General features: G+C 45.2%; 1 protein-coding gene across 1 annotated transcript in view; it reads right to left on the bottom strand.

Annotated features, from left to right (window-relative positions):
* The window catches only part of LOC126545681 (carboxypeptidase Q-like), a 35,512-nt gene that overhangs the window by 14,593 nt on the left and 2,527 nt on the right, over window positions 1-18,392 (bottom strand). Inside the window, exon 3 of the mRNA XM_050193623.3 lies at window positions 10,082-10,173. Within this exon, the coding sequence (XP_050049580.1) occupies window positions 10,082-10,173 (92 nt within the window). The remainder of the gene's footprint in view (window positions 1-10,081; window positions 10,174-18,392) is intronic.

Below are 18,392 nucleotides of genomic sequence, written 5' to 3'. Positions count from 1 at the left end.
AATTCACTACAGACCTTAACTTGAACTTGAATTCGTCTTTTCAGACCGACGTCATCTACATCGATTTTTCAAAGGCATTTGACCCTGTTGCTCATCGTCGTCTCACGGCCAAACTCAGTTATCTTAATCTTGACCCGCTTACCTTGTCATGGATCAAAAGCTTTCTAACAGCACGATCTCAGTTCACAGTCATTGGCGGTAAGCTTTCAACAGCAGCACAAGTAGTATCCGGCGTCCCTTAGAGATCAGTTCTTGGCCCGCTTCTCTTTCTTATCTTCATAAATGACTTGCCATCTGGAATAACGTCATCTGTTCGCCTCTTTGCTGATGATTGCGTTGTATATCGTCGAATCTCAAACAGTAGTGATCAATCATTACTACAGCGCGACCTAAACGTAATTCAAACGTGGTGCTCGCGCTGGTTGATGGAGCCTAATACCTCAAAGTGCAAATGCATGGTTGTTTCACGCAAAAAAACTAATCTGATTTTTCAGTATTCCCTTAATTCGACAGCTTTATCACATGCTAGCTCTTACCGATATCTAGGCATCCTCATTAACAGTAAACTGACATGGTCAGAGCATATCTCGAATGTTGTTACTGATACCTCAAGGTCGCTAGGTTACTTAAATAGAACACTACGTCTGTCCCCCCCCCACTCCCGGAAATCAGATTAAATCAACTCTTGAACTACCCCCTTTAGCAGTAAGACGCAGAATCTCACGTCTCAGCCTATTCCATAAGCTAAATCACAACTTTTCTAACCTGCATGGTACACTGTTACTGCCACTCGCTCGAACATTAAATCAACTCTTGAACTACCCCCTTTAGCAGTAAGACGCAGAATCTCACGTCTCAGCCTATTCCATAAGCTAAATCACAACTTTTCTAACCTGCATGGTGCACTGTTACTGCCACTCGCTCGAACTTCTCGCCGCCTGTTCAACTCCAACAGCGTCCAACGCCTTCATGGTTCGACTCTTGCATTCAATAAATCGTTTCTTCCCGCAGCTATTGAAGACTGGAATTGCCTTCCCGAAGCAGTTGCTCTTGAGAGAAATCCAGAAAAATTCAGGCAGTCCTTAACTGAGCTTTTTGTTAAATAACTTGAACTACGCATTTTTGTTTTCTCACACCACTTTTACGATACAGGCGTTGTCCAATAGAAGATATTGATTTACATTATGCTTTGTATACTTTGTCTTGTATTTCAATGTCCTGTTGGGTGTCAATCTTTTATTACAAAGTATATCTTCGTTTGTTAGCTTATTCCTAATTACTTGCTCCATCCCATCCATCTATGGAAGGATGTGTGTTTTACCTTTGTTTTTTTCCTTGTGTTTTCCACTGCTCTTTACTGTATCCTTTTAGTGTGTGCGCGCGCTCTGTACTTGTAACGTAGTTGATTCATTGTTGTATAGCATTCGCTTCTTTATATGTTATTTAAATACTGTTCCCCCCCTGTGTAATGCCCTGTTAAGGGTCCTTAAGGGTTAACAAATTATTATTATTATTATTATTATTATTATTATTATTATTATTATTATTATTATTATTATTATTATTATTATTATTATTATTATTATGAGCAATCGCTGTCATTTCTGAGAATGCTCTTATCTCACGGAGAAGAGCCATATGCGCATTTCTGGATGAAAATATTAGATCATGGTCATGCTAGACATGTACTTAGAGTAGATCGCGACTGATGCAGAAGCAGGTAGGGACTGGCTCCCTGGGACCCCTGACATAGCCAGCCTCGATGCAGGTTATAGCTATAGGCTTAATACAGTACTGAGCAGTTTGAATAAACCAGAGAAGCGTCAGGAAAAATCCGAGGACACCTAAGCACATTTTATGAGTTGTGAATGCGAAAGCATTAATGTCCAACTGAGCACCGCTGAGCGGTCCTTCGAATTATGAACTCCTCGCGGGCAAGCGAGCGCGTTGAGACGCTTGGCCAACGCCTCCTAGATAGCACAAGGCCGGTGTACTTCGGTCCGTGACATCATGCTACCTTACCCGACTGCCATAGAATCTTGGGGACGCTCCCGAGCAAGCCGCGTTGATTTTGACGTCACCGCTTTCGTCACGCCGGGCTTGGCAATGGATGTTTTGGTCCAAGTAACATGATGTCATATAAAGCGGAGTGCACAGGCCTGCTGTGTAGGAGGCGCTGGTTTAGCCCAGTAGGTAAGAAACTCACCGGCTTCTGAGCGTGGGGTCGTAGGTTCGAAACACCCTACTTCCAACGCTTTCCCTTTCGAATTCATTCAGTTCTTATACAATAATTTTTTATAGCGATTACTGAGGCGAAGTTAGAACGCAGGCGGGACCTTGCGCGGACAAGGAATGCGCGGATAACACAGGCTTCCCAGAGCGAGGGTGACGTGGCGTTGCGGCGATGTCCTCTCCCCTCACGCAACACCTGGCGCGCCAGTGCAGCAGAAGCTGTTCCCTTTCGCCCGCTCTGCTCCGTCAAGGCGCTCACGTGACATGGAGTCGCAGCCAATGAAATTTAGGCGCCGTTTCGCTGCTACAGGCGCCGGCTTTCTCGCTCAATGGGCCATTTGATGGCTTCGTATCAATATGTAGCTAGCGAAGCACCGACGCCCCTAATTCCAAAATTAAAAAATAAGCTATCGCTATTCAGACTATAGAAGCTATCTAGGTGTACTGTCCGAGAATCACGACGTGATCTTGAAGTCCTTTGAAACAAACAAGGAAGAGGTCAAAAACCTGAAAAAGAAAACTAGTGAACTAGAAGCTATAGTTTAGGTCAAACGACTCTCAATTGAAACTGGAAGTTGAAAAATTGGAACTATACTAACGAAGAAATTACCTAGGGATTCAGGTTATCAATGTTTGTGAGGGTATACTTAGGCCCTCACCACGAAATCTGGGCTTCCCACCCGCAATCATCACCATTCTGAGGCTATTCGTGGAATAACTCTCGCTATATTTGTGTTTTGTTAGCTGGGAGGCTCGAGACAAGAGGTTAAAGGGACAGACAACCGCTCAGAACATGACTCGAGATAACCCCGCTGATGGAATGATTCCCTATCGTAGGGGCTAAAACGAGCCATGTTTTTCTCATTAAGCGTATATTTATCTTTTTTATTCGTCACTAAATCTCTCGAAAAATGACCTTTGGTGCCCCACGCGGCAAGGACATGAAGCTACATAGAAGGTCCACCACGTGACCTTCTACTAGCGTACGCGGTTCCTGGTCTTTTTATTAGTATTGAAATGTAGCATGTTCCTTTTTATTATTATAAGTTTTTCCTGACTTACAACGTGGAGATAATTCTTTGTTTGTAGTGAGCAGAAAAGTGGCGCTGCCTTCGCCTTCAATGAGTTGCGTTGGCTCGTCTATCGACAGAACGACGGCGACGACGGGAGCCAGCCAGCCATGACGTAGCCGTGTACTTGGGGGAAAACGCGGCACAAATATAAGAAATGCCTGTACATCAACGCGAACTTATTGCACCAGCTTTTTTTTATTTTCAAAAGTGGTTGAAAAGGTCAAAATGCATGTAGGTGGTTAACCACAGTTACACTCACTCCTGTGAAAACGGAACGATAGGCGGCTTTCACAATTTGCGAGGCGAGCTATCGACATCGCTCTCACTTCTCAGCGTTGCTGGAGGAAGGACTCTTACTTTTTTAGAGGCTGCTCAGATCGAAAAATTCTGCTAACTAAATATCCGCGTGCTTTTGGAAGTAACCGCTGCAGATGTAAACACTGTAAGATTTGGAGGACGATCTCGCCGCTGCCACCAGTTGAAGGGGTTGAAGGTCGTAGAGAGGAACTCGGGAGGAACTAGGCGTACAGGGTTTATTTACAATATTTACATTTTAAACAAGAGATACATTCGACAGTCGAGCGTGGCTCCCAAATGGAGCACGCAAGACGAAGCATACAGCATGCGAGCACGAAGCTCCAAACACACCCAGCACACGGCTGGTCGAGCACGATGACGAGCACACCTAGCAGCCGACAAACAGCCGCTTATAAACACTCCGTTCTCCCTAGATCCCTAGGTGAGGTAAACGGCAGTTCACCGCTAATTCGTAGCATCCAACGTCATTGAAGTTGACCCGCCTTTTTGAAGGAGGAGGGCTCACACACACACGTACGCACTTTGGATTCTCAGAACCCAAGTTGAGCGCGTCTTCGTAGCCAGGTGGTCACGCCTGACCCCAGCCGGCGCCTCTAAATTCCAGAGCTGCCTTTCTCCTGTAGTCGCCACGAGTGTCAGCAGACTGTGACGAATCCTGGGGCCCAAATACCGGAAAGCACCCTTTTGTTAGGGAAGCTATTCTTGCTGCAGAGAGCCCATGAAGACCCGGCAAATCAACCAACAATACAGGGGGCGCCAAACGTGGCCAGCCCGGCTGGCCACGTTTGGTGTTCAGGTATCTGTACAGGAAAAACATTGATTCACAGTGGAGGAAAAGAACTAGGAAGCTTACCAGCAAGTATGCGGCCTGTAGGGTGGACAACACAGCAACAAAGAAGGTCAAGCGGAAAGTCAGAGAGGCTGAATTAATCTCATGGGTGGCGGCAATGGAAAAGAAACCTGCCATGAGTAACTACTTAAGAGGAAAAAACGAAATCAGGAAAGAAACCATTTATGATAACTCAAAGAGAAGCTCATTACTTTTCGAAGCGAGATCGGGATGCCTTAGAACACGCACCTATAAAGCGAGATATAAGAAGGAAGAAAAAGCATGTGCTTGCTGCGGTAAAGCTAGGGAAACTACGGAGCATGTTTTATTAGAATGTGAAGACGTCTACCCAGCGGTCGATTTAGGCACCACTGGCCTCCTTGAAGCCCTTGGGTTCAGAGGGAGCAGTGGTAAAGCAAACATGTCCGCAATAGACATTAGTAAGAGGCGACTGGAGGATTGGTGGAAGAAAAGTAGGGAAACGACAAAAGACGGAGACGTACAAAAGCACAGTTCGCAATAGGGGATCAGAAAATTTGGGCGTGGTAGTTCACAGTGTTTTTTTTTTCTTTTTTCATTGTTTAACCTAGGCAGGATATTAGGCAGTATAGTAGCAAGAGCTTGGTGGCGCAACCCACCGCCCCGTTCCAAAGGGGACGCTCATAATATCCATCCATCCATCCATCCTGCTGCCGTAGTCTCCAGTTCTCCGAAGGAAGTTCATGGTCGGTTAGCGCTGTCGTCCTCGCTAGTTCTCCGAAGGGCGCCACCACCGCGGGTCGATCGAAGCACGTGCAGCGGGCTGAAATAGCTTTGCAGAGCAGTACCCCTGCAGGACGATCCTAACAACACTACCGAGGGTGAGATTCGCGTTGCGCCATAAAAAACTATGTACATAAAAATCGGTTGTCTGTCCCTTTAAGAAACGGAAAGTCCTTAAAAAATATGAAAATGTACATTAATAAGAATTTGACAACTATGAAGAGGCTGCTCTAGCTGACAAAGAAGCGAGCTAGAGGCATGCACTATCGCTTCGTATAGGTCCATAATAGGCACATATATTAGTTAAGAAGCTGGAAGCTTGGTGCCCCTGTAAGAAGTGTTATCCAAACTTGTTTACCATGTCTGAAAACTTTTATACTTTTGCGGACTGGACAGAAAGAAAACAAGTCTGGGTTTTTGAACATTCGGGTCATGTTGCGTTTGAACTACTGCATGTCAATATTAGAAGTCTGAAAAGGTGTTGGGACACATTGTAGATGTAAGTTCAGTCGATATTACCGCACTTGTTTGTTCTTAACAGAGATCAACATCATGAATGAGTACCACCAATTTCGGCATTTTCAAATTGCCAGATTCAATGCGTTTTTCCATTGTAGGAAAGGTAAAGACGGTGGCGATAACGTTGTATTAGTAAAAAAGTGACTGGTTATGATTTTGAGGAACGAGAAGGGGAAGTGTAAGGTCGTTGTGAATGTTCGGCTTGGTGAAGCTCATGTGTGCATTCTTTTTCTTTGCTTAAGTGCGTCCTTGCTCGACTTCTCTGGGGTCCACTCTGCTTTTGTGTATGTGTTGCATTGCGATGTTGTGCTGTTGGCTCGCACCCGGGCCGCTTCCAGAGAGCGCCTGCTTTGGGAAGGCGGTGGCCGAACGCTGTTCGGCAAAAAAGGGAGCGGCAGGGGTTCTCGCGCACTGGTTCTGGCGAGCGCCATAAATCGCGCAGCGAGCCGCTGTAGCGGCATCTGGAGAAGGGAGTAATTGGGGAGTGTTGGGTCGGGCCGAGGCGGCTCGGGCGGCTCGGGTGGTCCGAGCGGCGGCCGCCGCCGGTGCGAGTTACGCAGCTCGGACACATGGTCCCGCGGCTGGGGGTGAGAATGTGCGCGGCTGAGCGGGCAGTGTGAGCTGAGGCTTGAGAGTCGACGGACCGATCTCGTCAGGTGCCCGATCGGAGCGACGGACTGCTCCGAGGCCTTGCTCAGCCGCATTCGTAAATGTGAACCCGTTTCCCTTGTTAATGTATACTCAGTGTAACCGCTAATGCCTGCCTGTAAATAAATTCAGTTCGAATTATTGACATCCAGCATCTTTAGTCCTGGAATACCGAAGCAGAGAACAGTGCAGCGGCTCAGGAAGAGCCGAGAGCGAACTAAAACACGAAGGAAGAAGAACCCGGCGGAGGAAGGAAAAACTTTACTAAAAGTGTAGGGCACGATTTTTTGCTAGTCGTAGTAATGCGAAGTCAACAGACAAGAAAAGCATAGGGTAAATTACTTGCTTTAATTGAAATGTAGAAATGATAAATTAAAGGGAAATTAAAGTGGACGAAAAAACAACTTACCGGAGATCTGGATCCGAACCCACGTCCTTGCATTACGCGTGCGACACTCCTGCTAATTTAACTACCGCTGCGCAGTTTTTACAACCACGTTTTAGGGTATTATACGTGTGGGGTGTTAGCAAGCGCCACAACTCGCGGCCATAGCGGTGGAATCCTTTCTGCCGCAGGCGTCACGTAGAACGTGAACTTGGCAGACGGCAACTGGGCAATGAACCCTCCTTTGTGTGACCGCATATAAGTCACATTTAATGAGCTCTTTCCGTAGACAAAACGGGAGAAGAGTTTAGTGTGAGCAATTTATAGAACATCTGGTAAAAGGGTTCATATTTTTCTTGCTGAAATGTCCGATTCTTAAATAAACACGGTATTTGTAAACAAGTTATTTTAGCCCAAGATATAATCATTGACGTTGATGGTAACCATACATTATTAACGACATAATATTTAACCCTGCTGGCAAGTCATGGTATGCAGATTCTTATGCAAAGTATTACAAAGGAAGAATTCCTTGCCACCAAATTATTTACACAGGTATCAATAGAGCATGTACAAACCATGACTATGAGAATCAACGGATAATAATGGCGAAATAAAATATGTTTCGATGCATTAATGAATAGAAGGTCGTGGATCACTATTTTACTGCCTTGACAGTATTAGAGAGGTCGATTGTTAATTTCCATGCGTCAGTAGAACAATGGTTGGTAATAAATTCCGAAAAGGCAAATAAACGCATCAATAATATCAACTGAAGCTTTCTAATAAGTTGCGATCACATTCGAGCCTATGAGTTAGCTTAAAAGTTTAATAAGTATACAGTCAGCGAAGAAAAAAAAACATCAATATAAAATGAAGAAACCCCGGGAGTCATGAAAACCCTGATGATGGTATTTTCGGGCAAGAATTTTATGCAAATAAGAAACAATGTTACAGCTAAAATCAAATTGGTAAAGAAGCACTACTAATAAATTATAGTTAATGCTTGCGGCAAAAACGGTAGGAAAAATGGCAACTCTCAGGAAACAGAAGGCCAACCAGGAAGGGCATCCATGAATCCCTCCTATCAGCATTTCTTAACATCACTAGGGATGTACTGGCTAACAGCTTCAATCAGTGCTTTATTAAATAAGTAAAACAAGTTCAAGATTAATTAGCTCTGCAATTCATTCAACACTTTCCAAAGTTCCGATGTGCACTTCACATTCATGTTAGAAGTTGCAGAGGTTGAGCTGTGGGAACCAGTGCGTTAAATTCCCATTACTCGATCGCCAGGAACTGATGCAATTATTATAAGAGATATTGCCTACACTTTTAGTGACACTAAGACGCTGTTAGTTTTTATATAAACTAAACAGTTAGGACAGGTGTAATGCCGGAAAGTATGAAGACAAGCATGGTACGACCACATTAGAAAATGGACTCGCAATCAGTATACAACAATTACAGACCCATAGCAATACTGAATTATTTAGCCTGTATTCGGGTAAAAATAATTCACAAGAATGTGACAAACGTCTCAGAAAAATACAGCTTGCTAAATTACTCACAATACGGTTTCCGCAGAGGTTGAAGTACAACAATGATTCTTGAGAATTTTACGGACTTTCTGGGCCAGGGAACTGATAAAAATTTTATATTTCTCATGTTTTCCCTCTTTTTCTTTTGTAGACTAGCAAATGACATTTGATACAACTGACCATTTATTATTACATGAAAAATTGGCCAACTTTCGCTTCAGGAGTTCCTTTCCGTACTTATTTCAAAAATTAATGTTCCGATCTCACTTAGTGTGTTAAAACAAGTTATTTGTGAGCAAGCCGCTAAAAGTTACTTGCGGTGTGTCCCAGGCATCTATGGTGAGGAAATTACGATTTAAAATCTACATCAATGATCTAGCATGCCTACAAATTACTTCTAAAGTTTATTTGCATGCTGATGGGACTGCAATTATTTTACGTAGCAGCGTATTATGTGCCTATTAGATTGGTTTATAGGAAATCGAATCCTCACAAACAAATTCAAGACCAATCTACTATGTTTCTACGGATCGTACAAAAACATTAACGCCTTCACATCCAATATTCCTTCATAACAGCAGCTGCTAGAATTGTTCTTGCCCTCCAGTGACCTTAGTACACAGTGCTAAATACCTAGGTCATCACTTCTATATCATTTAAATCTTGGAATGACCACATTGAATGCATAGCAATGCGGCTATGGAGGAGGAGAAGCAAACTTTATTCGAGAAATAAAGAAAAACGCAATCATGCTTCCTTCTGCTTACGCCAAGGGATGGGGGTGGGGGGTCCTTAGTCCAGGACTTCTGCAGCCTGAGCTTTGGTTGTGTGCTTACACGCACAACGTGACACCTTTTTGAGATGTCTCCCCTATGAAGGCTGTACCTAAGGCGTTAGGTGAATATGTTATAGGTGCGGCTCTTAACAGTTTACGGTTCATCCTCCCATTACAAGTTTAACTGGTTAGATTCAATCCTGTATATAAAATTCGTGTTTTCCTCACTTACGGAACACATTGCATAGAGAAGCTCCAGCAGACATTATGAACTGCTTCAGTTTACTAGATAGGTGACATAGACAATTTGCATTCGATGCTATAAGTAAAAAAGTAGCACTCTACTAGCTTCGATATTGAAAATATCAAAACGAGACAGCTTAGGCAAATCAAGGAGTGTAAACTTGTACTGTTCTTAACAAAATATTGGAGGAGAATCCTTTTGTTTTGTATTACATTTCATTTCAATAAGTTGCAAACTAGTTTTACTCCCAATTCATTTAAACAAATGCGAGGTTTCATAAGGTCACCGATTATGTGTTCGAACATCTAAAGAGAGGTTGAAGGAAGAAAAACAAATGCCCACTATAAGTTATGTAATAATTCGATGTACGATGTCATCAAGCAGTCTCTGTCTGCCTTTCTGTATATGCGTGTTTTTATTCTGGGCGCTGTGTCGATTTTTTTTTCCGTTTTCCTGCTTACTTGCCTCATTTTAATATTTATTTTTTATTAAATTACTTTTCTTTTATGCATAACTTACCTTTTGCAGGGCAGTTATTTACACATGTATTTCTGTTTCCAGCTGCGAAATTATTCGCAAGCATTGCATAGTTCCGGAACTTGCTGCTTGTTACTGAGAGAAGGTGGTTGTGAGCCGAGACTGCCCAGTCACGCATACAAGCCACAAGGCTTACGTGGACTGGAATTTGCCTGTGAATGTCTATTTTTGCCCAAATAAATGTTCTGTTCTATCTATTAGAATAGGTGGTGGCGTACCTGGCTGCGTAGGAAGGCCCCTTGGTGCGGTACGGCACGTACCGCCAGTAGTCGGTCCACTCTGGATTGAACAGCACGATGGTGCCGTTCACCTGGATGACGAATATCAACAAAAGGTTTCAATGTGTCCGATCGGCGAACACCCCGTATATGTCTAATTTCAAACCGGGACATTCACTGGAGGAGAGTGCACTCCAGTTACCCGCCGAGGTTGCGTATTGGCTTTGGCGTTGCGCTGCTAAGCACAAGGTCGCGGGATCAAATCCCGGCCGCGGCGGCAGCGTTTCGATGGGAGGCGAAATGCAAAAAAAGCCCGTGTACCGTGATTGGGTGCACATTAAAAAAGCCCTGCTGGTCAAAGTTAATCCGGAGTCCTGCACTGTGGCGGGCCTAATCATATCGTGTTTTTGGCGCGTAGAACCTCAGAATTTAATTTTCATTTAGTGCGCTCCAGTTGGCGGCAGGCACTCCTGTATCTGAAGCATAACTGCGAGTCGGCCTAGTTGGAAGCGATTCATAAAACATTTTGTGCGCAAATAAACAGGGACGAAGAATAGGAGCAACACAGTTAGAAAGCGCTCGTCCTTTTGTTGCTCCTATTCTTCGTCCCTGTTTGTTTGTGCACAAAAAGTTTTAAGATGAACTCCTGTATCTGCCGTTGTTACGGGCCCTGGGCCCACTGTTTACGTAACAAGGGCCTAATTCACCAAGGTTGTTGTTCGCATACGTTCTGTTCCCCATTGGCCGCTCGCTTTCGACAATTTGTCCATCATATCGATTGGATATCACCTGCACTTACGAACAGTACAAGCATAAGTGATTTTTCTGTGAATGTGAACCCAAGGGCCGATTTCTTATAGTTTTTCGTTCGTAAGTGCTGTTTGCCATCCCCCAACCATCTGCACTAATAATATCTACAACATCAAGATTGGCTGATATCTGCTCTTACAAAGAATTCTAGCGGAAGAATGTTTCTGTGAAGCCGAGCTCTCAAGACGTCGTAAAAACAGCAGCAGGCAAATCGTGAAAATATTAGCGAAGGCTATACTGGTAACTGGTCAATGAAAAGGAGTTTTTACGAACAAAGGGCAATGCGAATTCGCGCCCTTAGCTCATATTCGCGATGCAGTTTGTACTTAAGTGCAGTTCGTAAGAACAGGCGCCGATCAATCGCTATAATGAACTGTGAAGAGGTTTATTGGCTGCGTACTGAAAGCGGCTAACACGGCGGTCAAGCAGCAGCAAGAGTCCCAGCACGAGCGGCGAACCCCGTGCGCAGCGCTGGTGATGATGATTGGCGAGCGGTCGTTGTCTTGACTGTACAATTACCCGCGGGAACGAAAAGGAGCCGTTCTGCTGACCTACGAGTGTACCACAATGAGCGGGTCGAAGTTAGTCTTCAGGCGCTACACATGGACGTCCCCGGCGGCGCAAGTCCGAAGACGGCGTGACTGGTGCGATGACGTAATTCACGGGAGATGTGCGCTCGATGATGTGGTGAGAGAGAGAGAGAGAAAGAGTTTATGTTAAAGAAGGCAGAGAGGTCGGCCTGAGGTAGCGCGCTATAGCCGGCTACTGTGCACATAGGGAGCAGGAACGGGGACATAAAGGTGTGATGAGGGATGATGATGACATAGAAAGAGGGATGCACAACGGTGAAAGCAAGTTCAACATTCTGGTGATCAACATTCAGAAATGTCACCCGTGAAGCCACTGCCGGGTTCCATATATATCTTGTTTGTAGTCACTATAGTTCAAATGAAACTTCACATAAAGGCGCTAAGACGAAGCTGGTGTTTGGGCCTCCCCTGCATGAGCAGCACAGGCGCCAAGCAAAAGCTTTACAGGCCTTCGTACTTGGGCAGTAGTTTTGTTGAGAGACCAGCTGCAGTGGCAGGAACTGACAGGCGCACAAGCGTGCATGCCAGGAAGGAAAGTGGGCGCGTCGGTGTTTTCGGGGCGGCTGCTCTTCTGGCGTTCTTGGTCAGATGAAGTTAAGGCCCCTGCGAGTTCGCGGCACTCCTCAGCATGTCTCACAGCGGCAGAAACGCGTACACACTCGGATGCATCAGGCCGGTAAGGGAGAATTGTGTCGACAGTGTGCGACGGATGGCGGCCATACAATAAGGAAAATGGCGAAAAACCAGTGGTACTTTCTATCGCGGAGCTGTATGCATAGGTGACAAAGGGTAGAATGAGGTCCCACTTTGAGTGGTCAGAGGTGACATACAGTGCAAGCATGTCGCCAAACGTACGGTTGAAGCGTTCGCTGAGCCCGTTGGTTTGAGGGTGATAGGCGGTAGTTGTCCGAGGAACAACACAGCACTGATTGAGGATGGCCTCAACGACTTCGGACAAAATGGCGCGGCAGCAACCACTGAGCAGTTCCTGGGGTGGACCGTGGCGGAGAATAAAACTGTGAAGGAGGAACGACGCAACGCCGCGGTAGGGCGGCGGTTTCGGCGTATCGCGTGAGGTGATGAACTACGACGATGGCGCAGCGGTTAGCACCAGTTCTTAGGGGAAGTTGCCCATACGAATTAATGCCGACACGTCCATATGGTCGCGCAGGGCAAGATAGAGGCTGTAGAGCACTTGGCGACTGGGGGCCAGAGGAGTTGCGGCGTTGGCAATCGGGACAAGAGCGAACAAATTTTTAAACGTAGCAGTCCCTCGTTTTCAAAACTCCAGAATGCCCACACTACGGATCAGCATGGAAGGATGCGCAGATTTCGGAGCGCAGGCTTCGAGGTATTACCAATAACCGTTGACGACCGTCTGAGAAATAATTACGTCGGTGAAGCAGGTCATCGCGAATGGCGAAATGGTGAGCTTGACGACGCAGCGCGCGAGTTGTCGGTTGTGTTGATGAATCGGAGAGAAAGTCTCTAAGGTAGGCAATCCAGTGGTCCTTGGGCTGCTCGGAAGCGATGGTTCCAATGTCAATCGAGGAAATAGTAGACAGACGCTGAGGAATAGGAAATGTTGTCGGACAAGGGAGAGCGTGACAGGGCGTCGGCGTCAGAATGCTGGCGTCCATTTCGACACACGACTCGGATGTCAAAGCCTTGTAGCCGAAGTGTCCAGCGAGCAAGGCGGCCTGAAGGATCTGTCAATGATGGGATCCAAGAAAGTGCATGATGGTCTGTGACGACATCGAATGGGCGCCCATACAAACAAGGACAGAACTTAGTAATGGTCCAGATGATGGCTAAAGATTCTTTCTCCGTCGCATGCACTGTTGGTATCGGCTTTTGTCGGTGTTCGACTTGCGTATGCTGCGACGTATTCACCGAATGCGTGTTCATGTTGCGCAAGGACAGCGCCGCCGACACCGCTGGGTTCCGTGTGCCTTCTGTAGAAGCTGTTGGGTAGTACTGGTGCGAAATTGGGGGTGGAGAAAGAAGACGGCGCAGATTCGTGAAAGCGTCCTCCCACTCCGATGGCCATGAGGAGAGAGCGCCATTGCTTCCGAGAAGCTTCGTCAGGGGTGATAAGATGGCGGCAAAATTTCTAATGAGCCATCTGAAGTAGAAACAGAGTCCAACGAAACTACGTAGTTCCTTTATCGACGTTGGTTTAGAGAATTCAGCGATGGCGCGAAGTTTGGTCGGATCGGGGAGAACGCCGCCCTTAAATACAACATGACCGGGTATTGTAAGCTGTCTCGCTGCAAAGCGGCACTTTTTCAAGTTCAGCTGTAGGTCGACATTCATTAAGCATGTCAGGACACATTTGAGCCGCTGAAGGTGCGTGTGAAGTCCAGAGCAAGGACGACATCATCATCGAGAAGCACAGGCACATGTGTCGTTTTAAGCCTCGCAAAACTGTGTCCATCATGCGCTAAAATGTTGCGGGCGCATTACAAAGTCCAAAAGGCATTACGTTAAATTCGTATAAGCACCAGGAATAACAAATGCTGTCTTCGGCCGGTCGACTTCTGCCACATGGCGCTTGCCAATATCCCGACCGCAAATCTAAGAAAGAAAAGAATTCCGAGCCTTGCAGACAGTCAGTGGCGTCATCTATGCGCTGTAGGGGATAGACATCCTTGCGAGTGATCTTGTTAAGGCGTCGGTAATCTACACAGACGAGAACAGAGCCATCTTTCTTCGTAACAGAATATATAATTAAGGAAAGGTGGTGGGCCAATTAGAAATAGTTGGCACACGAATGAAATGTTGCGAGTTTTCCCTGTGACGACGAAGAAGCAGGATAGGGTTTAGGCCGAAATTTATGGCACCGCATTAATTTTATATGGCGCCGCATTAATAGGAATATGAAAGTGATAAGTGAAATTATTGCAGAATGTAGAAACACAGACTTTTTGTGTACAGTCGGCTTCACCTTTGTGTAGAGCGTGGGAATTAACGGCGGCATCTGGTGCGCTCCGGAGGGAGCCAGCGACGTCTAACGCTAGCTGCTGGGCCTGACATCTCGGTAGCTGCTGGGCACGTTTGGGCCCAGCAACTACCGTTAGGCGTCGCTGGCTGGCTCCTGAGCGCCCCGGAGGCCGCCGTTAATTCCCACGCTCTACATAAGGGTGAAGCCGACTGTATTTGTTTCAGCTCATTTATTGCGACAATCACCCGATGCCGGGCTAGACTGTGATACTATGAATACTGTGATACTGTGACTGACTGATGACACCTGTGAATCGTAGGGCCAAAGGAACAAAAGAAAAAAAAAACAGTTTTTCGATGGTAAAGTTAACAATTCTCTCTGACCCGCGATGCTCATAAAAAAAATTCTCTTCTATATCTTTTTTTTTTCTTTGCATGATCGATCGCACGTCGTGTCAAATGCTTATTTTCGTGTTCGAGGCTACCTCGTCGTTGGTATTTTGAGCGATTTAATCGTCTGTCGCTTATTGCCACCTATGTGTCTATATTGTCTCGCTATATAGTAAAAATTTAATTATGGGGTTTTACGTGCCAAAACCACGATGTTATTATGAGGCATGCACGCCGTAATGAGAGACTCCGGCTTAATTTCGACCACCATGCAGGGGCTCTTTACACCCAACGCACGGTACACGGGCGTTCTTGCATTTCACCCCCATCTGCATGCGGCCGCTGCAGCCGGGATTCGCTCCCACGCCTTCGAGCTTAGTAGCGCAACGCCATAGCCACGACGCCACCACGGCGGGTGATACATAGTCTCTCCTTGGACATCAACTGTATGCGCTGTAATCATCAAATCCTCGAGAAGCATTCTTATATTTTCTAACGGCATCCTCAGATATACCTTTGGAGATTTGCGCCCGCTATACTGTAAAGCAGGGATATTGGCCTATATCAAGTGTTATCACGGTTTCGTAACCTCAAAGTTCCGTGTAACTCACGCAGATGTTTCTATATTTGTCTTTAAAAACATGCGCTATCGGAGTCGGCTTATTTGAAGCTTTAATTGGCGTTTGCAAGGAACGCTGTTGTTTTTAGTGACCATTCGCAAGTGTACAGGAAGGGGTGTGTGTTTTTGTTTTTTTTTCGAAAACAGGGCCCATATTCACAAAAACGTTCGTGAGATATATTATTAGCGAAGGCAATCAGCCAATGATAAACAGCACTTACGAACGAAAAGCTTTGTGAATTTGGCCCCAGATTTTTTTTTTTTTTTTTTTTTTTTTTTTTTTGTATGAGCGTAGTGAACGTGATGTTCTTGCAGATAAGTTTCTCGGTATACTTTATCCCTGATAACGTGGGTTTCAAATACTAAATAACAAGAACTTCTCATTCCTATTAGAACCTCGCCAATTTGGAGGCAATCACATTTTAATGCGCCCCATTTTTCTAAAGGCTGAAAATCGCAAGTGATTCCAAAATTCAGCGAATTTCAACACTCAATCCTGGAAATATTGGAACCGAGGGCGCCGGGAGCGCAGAAAAGGCGGCCCCGCGATCATATCACACGGAAACACCCCGTGACGAAAAGCGCGTCGAAAGTTTCAAGCTGACCGTCGTGGCCAGTCTCGGCCGAGACTGATGCTAATACTGGTTTTACCTGGCAAGTATTTGTGGCGACGTGCGGTATATATCGGGGTATTTGCAGCGACACGCCATCATTCATAGTTTGTCGCACTCTTCGTCACGGTACAGCGGGGTCCCGCGGGGCGCACTCGGTTTCGATATAGCCTGGATTGAGCGTTGAAATTTGGTATGAATATCTCGAGTGAGGTGCGATTTTCAAGATTTATAAAAAAAATAGGGGTGCACTAACATGGGACTGCAACCAAATTTACCATATAAACCACTACCTCCAATGCTCAAGATATCTTTTTTTTGTTGTTGTTAATTGTTAATTATGCTCTCCTGTTACCTACGCTACTCGCAGCAAAGTATGTCCGCCTCGCCAAGGAACTTTGCGTAAAGGACACGTTTGCTACGCTCATAGCATACAATACCGTAGCGACATTGCGGGCGACACTTGCGCTTTTCTGGCTACAAGCCCTGAAAGCTTGGAACTTCATCGTCAAAGCATCGAAGCGAAGTGGGATTGGTATAGCGTAATAATCGCGCAGAAAAACACTATATAGAGATGATACTTTGTAATAACGTTTTTCACCCGATTTTATGGATTCGTTTCGTGCAAGCCAATGACGAAGGGCAAAAAGAATAGAAAGTGCGAAGAACCTTTATGAAAAACGACCTTATAGCAGCCAAATTCGCGAAGTTTTTTGTTCCAGACAAATAGCCAACGCGAACAACACGTGAATTTCCGCCAAATTCAAATCGCACAGAACCACCAACAGAAATTCTCCGCGTAGCATTAGGATAAGAGAAATATAAAAAAGAAAAAAAAAGGAGGGGGAAGGGGGGAGGCGGAACTCGTGACTTAAACCGGACGAAGACGATAGAGAATGCAGGGAAGAGAGAGAGAAAGAGGAAATAACTTTATTGAGGAAAAATAGGGTTATGGGGCCTGGTGGGGGCATGGGTCCTCAGTCCAGGACGTACAAGGCTTGGTCGAGGAATTTCGCACGAATGGGGAAAACCTCCGTTGTGGGGAGGGTAGCTCCCCTTCTCACACTAGGACCTCGCAAACAATCCTTTGCTTCTATCTCCGCTTTCACATAGCCATTTTCGATAATTCTTGCTGTAAGAACGCTCGCTGCACGGCGCTTTACACCTTCCAGTGCACAACAGTAATTTCTATCGTAATTTCTGAAAGTAGCCTGTTCAGGGTATTTTTAACGCTTGTACTTGCCATAACTTCTCTCTTACCGCCTACTCTTCCCAAAAATGATCCACAACAATAAAATTCGGCCCAGAGGCTTGCGATAATTGTGTAAAGACCCTTTAATTTTCATTCGGATTGAAGCCAGAGTTTTAAGTGTTCATCCTCTTTAGGTAAGTGCAAATTGCAATTTTTTAAAGCGAGCCGAATGCGAATCGAATAGTGCTAGAAGCATCGAATCGAATATCGAGGAATTTTCGAATAGTTATCGAAAACTGAACAGCCTTTTTTTACCATTATTATTAAATAATGCTCACTTTTTGGTATTCACGACATTAGCAATTTTCTGTCATTACACTGCATATTGTGATTGGCAAAGCAAACCTTATTAAACTCACAAATGGAGCATTTGGAACGAAAGAGCAGTTGGTTCGAATACTCGCGAGCGTTCGAAGCCTGCGCAGCTCCATCATTATAACGAAATTTTAAAATGCAGCCCCGTGAGCATCCGTGTATAGCTTAAAGACCAAACGAAAAATTCACGTCGTTTATGACGATGACATAAAGAAAACGGCACTTAATTCACTAGTTGGAAGAGTCGCAGTAGATGGTTAGTATTGTTTCAAATATTATATTATCGAATTGAGTTGAGATTTAATCCGAAGAGAGCTTGCACACACGTACCGCATCCATAAGTCTAATGCCGCATGACCTTGGGGCTAACATAAAAAATGAATTAAAATTATGTGGATCCCACGCACTGTTGGAATAGCTGTAAGTGAATATTTCTGTGCTGTTTTGCTTTGATTGACGATACTTAGCGATGATGTTGGCGGCGAATGTTTAATTTCGTCAATGTTTAGCCCAACACGATAGTGGCGAGTTGATAATAAAATTTGATAATGATGATAATAAAATTTACCTTGCGTGCACCACTGCTGTTTGTCTGCGTAGTACACAGAACACACAGGGAGAGGTGTTTGCGTGAGGCGCTCTTGTGCGCCACACTTCTTCATTGCCTGACATGCCACATCACAGTGTGACAGAATTATTAAAGTTTAATTGAATTATGGCGCTGTTTGTGGCAAAACCACAATCAGATTACGCGGCACGTCGTAGTGGCGGAATCAGAATT

The sequence above is a fragment of the Dermacentor andersoni genome, chromosome 1, assembly GCF_023375885.2.
Source record: "Dermacentor andersoni chromosome 1, qqDerAnde1_hic_scaffold, whole genome shotgun sequence".
Taxonomy (NCBI): Eukaryota; Metazoa; Arthropoda; class Arachnida; order Ixodida; family Ixodidae; genus Dermacentor; species Dermacentor andersoni.
This window is presented reverse-complemented; position numbering and strand designations above follow the sequence as displayed.